Source organism: Entamoeba dispar, genomic scaffold (assembly GCF_000209125.1).
Source record: "Entamoeba dispar SAW760 scf_1105229462917 genomic scaffold, whole genome shotgun sequence".
NCBI classification, from domain to species: domain Eukaryota; phylum Evosea; order Mastigamoebida; family Endamoebidae; genus Entamoeba; species Entamoeba dispar.
This window is the reverse complement of record NW_001855432.1, coordinates 1-1,489: the sequence shown is the minus strand read 5'-3', so window position 1 is coordinate 1,489 and position 1,489 is coordinate 1. Positions and strand designations below refer to the sequence as shown.

The following is a 1,489-nucleotide window of genomic DNA, read 5'->3' as shown; positions in this document are numbered from 1 at the left end:
TTTTATTTTGAGAAAATATTAATGTTTTCTAAAGAAGAGGGTAATCTAACACTATTAATATAATTAGAATTTATTTTAAGTGTTTGTAGAGATGATAATAATGAAAGATTAATATCACCTTCTATTTGATTATCAGAAAGATCTAATTTTATTAAGTTAAGAGAATTTAAATATTTTGGTAATGTCTTCAAATGTTGAGAACTTAAATCTAAAAATGTAATGTCTTTGACTTGTAAATCATTTTCATTATTACCAAGTTGAATTTTTAAAATGTTTATTGATTCTAATTCTATTGAAGTACCTTTAGTAGATTCTCTAACTAGTTGAGTTTGTCAAGATAATTGAACAAGAGTTTTCTAATATTTGGAAAGAAATTTTTAAAACAACAAAAAAAAAAACAAACTTGTTAATTATAAGTTTTGTTTGGTTCATTCCATTTTAACAGTTCTTCATATTTTTCAATTTCTTTTTATGAAAACAACATTTTTAAAAATAACAATTTTAATCGCTAATCATTGCATTGTTTAAAATACACATAATAAGATTTTTTATTCATAATAATATATAATCCACTTTATCTTATCTATCTTGCTTTGTTTGTTAAAAACATAATAAATTATCAATAATGTTTCAATTTTTCAGTTATAAAAGAAAATCTTTCATTTAAAAAAGAAAAAAAGATCAATTAATTTTTGAACCAGTTACTAAGAAGATAGTTGCAAGTAAATAACCACTTCTTAATGGCAGTAATTGGTTTATTCCAATGAAGATTAATGTTGATGCAAATACAGCATATCCACTTGACCAGAAATAAATGTAAAGTAATGAAAAGATGTAAACAATCATAAATAAAATGAATACTTCTATTACAAAGACTCGATATAATCCAATTACAACTGAGCAACAGTTAATTAGAATAATTGGGAATAAGAATAAATGTCCATATGAGATCATAAAATTAACAATAATTAAAATCAAAATTATTATTATTAATGAACAAATAATGCATGAAAGAATGTCATGTGTTTTTGTAATAAATTCAATTGACGTCAACATAATTATTATTGTTGTGATTAATGAAACAACAGTGATTCTTGTAGTTTGAATACTTTTCTTTGATAGAAGGAAAATTCCTATAACTATTAACAAAATTGGTGAATTTAATCCAATAACAGATGCTTTCTTAATAAAAAGACTAAGATAAATTTGTGCTTGTGGATAATAACTAATTATTTCTTGATAAATTGGTATTTCTTGAAGTGTTAATCTTTGAAGAATAGAAGTATCTCCAAGTACTTGAATAGTTGGAAGAATGATTTCTTTAATTGGTCCACAAACAATTGGATTACTTGTCATATTTAAATAGAAAATAAATCCAAATATTGAAATAAAGAATAAAATACCTGTTATTAAAAAGATCATCATTGTTTTAATAATTCCTGTTCTTTTTATTCTTGAAAAGATAATTAAATAAAATCATGAAAAAATC

At 22.2% G+C, this 1,489-nt stretch overlaps 2 protein-coding genes across 2 annotated transcripts, besides 1 other annotated feature; both read right to left on the bottom strand.

The window, feature by feature from the left end:
* Nucleotides 1-2: 2 nt before the first annotated feature.
* Nucleotides 3-432, bottom strand: EDI_087840 (uncharacterized protein; the record flags this gene model as incomplete). The annotated part of the gene is made up of 2 exons (XM_001740403.1): nt 3-315; nt 404-432. 2 exons carry the CDS (start codon nt 430-432, stop codon nt 3-5), a joined length of 342 nt encoding a protein of 113 aa, XP_001740455.1.
* A 249-nt stretch (nt 433-681) lies between these two features.
* Nucleotides 682-1,425, bottom strand: EDI_087830 (uncharacterized protein; the record flags this gene model as incomplete). Its single annotated transcript, XM_001740402.1, has 1 exon — nt 682-1,425. The coding sequence occupies one exon, from the start codon at nt 1,423-1,425 to the stop codon at nt 682-684; it is 744 nt and encodes a 247-aa protein (XP_001740454.1).
* Nucleotides 953-994: a sequence feature (AT_rich).
* Nucleotides 1,426-1,489: the final 64 nt, after the last annotated feature.